Here is a 2,420-nt window from a genome sequence, read left to right on the forward strand (position 1 = left end):
TGTTTATTTGAAGTTTTATAGCATAGATGATAGAACAACACAAATATGTAATAATCTTTCCATTTCATGTTTGGACAAGAACTGAAATTTGTGTTCCAAAAAAAGTTGAAACCATTTTTTTTAAACGGATAAACTTGTTTTTCAACAATAGTAATTTTCCAATTTTTGTTTAATCAATCATATATTTAAATTCTCATTAATGCATTAATAATGTCATATCTATTTTAACCAATTAACATAAACTGTCCATTGAGAACATTATTTGTCTATCTTATATTCACATATTCACAGAAATTGAGACAGAAATAGTTTTCGCTTAATACTTTTATCAACGAATTGCAGGATAACTAAACTAACAATAGTATTTATAAAATTATAAAATTATAAAATTATAAATATATATATATATATATATATATATATATATATATATATATATATATATATATATATATATATATATATATATATATCTGGGCAATGAATTTCAAGGGAAATAAACTCAAAGAGTGTATAAAAAGGGGGGATATATTTATATTTCATAATTACAACTTTGGAGATGAAAGTACATGAAGTTGGGCATAATCACTCTTTTTCTCTCTTCTTCAAGTGATTTTCTGGGGCAAAAGAGACATTTACCTCGTTTATAAAAAAACATAAGGCGAAAATTTTAAAAAAAATGTCAAATCTGTCCACAAGAAAATAAAAAAGCGGTAGAAAAGAGTAGTAAATAAACCCAACAACTTTTTTTCAAAAAAAAAATTACTCCTCAAAGATGCTCTCAAGATGAGGCCGCCAGTCGCCGCCCTGAACAGTCCGGCGAGCTCTCCGGTGCCCTAGCTTCTTCTTCTCCGACACCACAACAACATCTGAAGAATTCAAAGGTACAGTGTTCTCTCCGGTGGACACATCGGCCGATTGCCCAACCGCTACCGTAGGTATCTTCTTGGGCTTTTTCGGATCTTTTTTCTGCGGGTTTCTCTTGTTTTCCGGCACGGAGGAGGAAGGTATCAAGAAATAAATGCTGCCTCTTTTAAGCTCGGAACTGTTCGAAAGGATCAAGATTCGCCGGACAACGCCCTGAGAACATGGTTTGCTTAAGACATGATTAGGGTAGTTCTTCAGAACCTCGCCGGCGGTTACCGGACGTGTGATTTCTTCAACGTAGCCATTTAAATGCACTATTCGGATCAAATCAAGAGCACCGCAAGGAAGAACACAAGCCAAACAACACCTTAAACTGTTTCCCATGGAGATCGATGTTCTTGTTAAATTAGATTTCAAGACTTCTGATTTGATTTCTGTGGATGAAGTCGTCGGATATGACTTATGAAGGAGGTGATGAGGAAGATGGATTTATAGAGGGGAACCGTACAGGTGATCATGGGGTCCGAAGAGTAATATGATAAGTGATGAAGGCTAAAATGACAAAAAGGCCCCTGGCATGCTAGTGCACATTTCTTGGATCTTACATTATTATTGCCCCTCAAAAAAAAAAAAATAGTCATTATATAATATTGATTATTCTTTTTGTATATTTAAGTTACGTGATTAGTTGTAGTTATGATTGGTTTCATTATCTTAAGAGGCTTAGATTATACATATTTATGCTAAATTTGGCAACATTTATTGAAAACCCTCCATTGTTCGGTGAATATTCAATGCATATGTATTTATTATAAAATTTAGGTTGTCTTTGGCGTTACTTATGAAAATTTAGTTATTATAGTTTATAAATTAGTTTATTAATAATTATGTTAAATGCTTATTAAAATGTTGGTTTATAAATTACTTTACAAATTATGATAAATTGATTTTCTAATATCACCAAATACTAAATTACAATAAGTTTAAAATACAAGTTAATTTAAGCTTCTCGATGTGGTATGCGGTTTGGAACCGCGATTACGCCACGTGGGCCACGAACACCATCCCAGGGTGCAGTTTGGGGCGGTCGAGACCACACTGAGGCCATTGAAGACCGTGTTTGTTGATTGCTCTTCCCCTTTCTCTTTTTGATCGTTCAAATATTCATGTAATTTAATTTTTTTAACCATTTACTCCATCTATATATATATATATATATATATATATATATATATATATATATATATATATATATATATATATATATATATATGTTATCATTTTTACATTTACACAACCTTTAAACACATATAAACACAATCATTTCATCCAATTTTCTTTGAAAAAATATCTTCTTTCAAAAAACCTAGCAAAGAAAAAACACCAGTCAGAAACACCAACACCCCAATACCTTCATTTGATCAACCGATTTTTTCATCTCCGTATTATCACTATGACGGTATCTTTCCTTCTTTTCCACAATGACCAGGGCAACCACATCCACAAACACCACCACTACCACACCCCGATCCGGATTTTAATCCATTTGATTT

At 32.2% G+C, this 2,420-nt stretch overlaps 1 protein-coding gene across 1 annotated transcript; it reads right to left on the bottom strand.

The window, feature by feature from the left end:
* Positions 1-512: 512 nt before the first annotated feature.
* Positions 513-1,371, bottom strand: LOC145014325 (uncharacterized). The gene has a single exon (XM_078972708.1). The coding sequence runs from the start codon at positions 1,249-1,251 to the stop codon at positions 763-765; it is 489 nt and encodes a 162-aa protein (XP_078828834.1). The 5' UTR covers positions 1,252-1,371; the 3' UTR covers positions 513-762.
* Between the last annotated feature and the right edge of the window lie 1,049 nt (positions 1,372-2,420).

The sequence above is a fragment of the Lactuca saligna genome, chromosome 9, assembly GCF_052625555.1.
Source record: "Lactuca saligna cultivar CGN05327 chromosome 9, ASM5262555v1, whole genome shotgun sequence".
NCBI classification, from domain to species: domain Eukaryota; kingdom Viridiplantae; phylum Streptophyta; class Magnoliopsida; order Asterales; family Asteraceae; genus Lactuca; species Lactuca saligna.

Excerpts from the sequence above, each read along its gene's own strand:
- LOC145014325 (XM_078972708.1), bottom strand. The coding sequence starts at position 1,251 with ATGGGAAACAGTTTAAGGTGTTGTTTGGCTTGTGTTCTTCCTTGCGGT.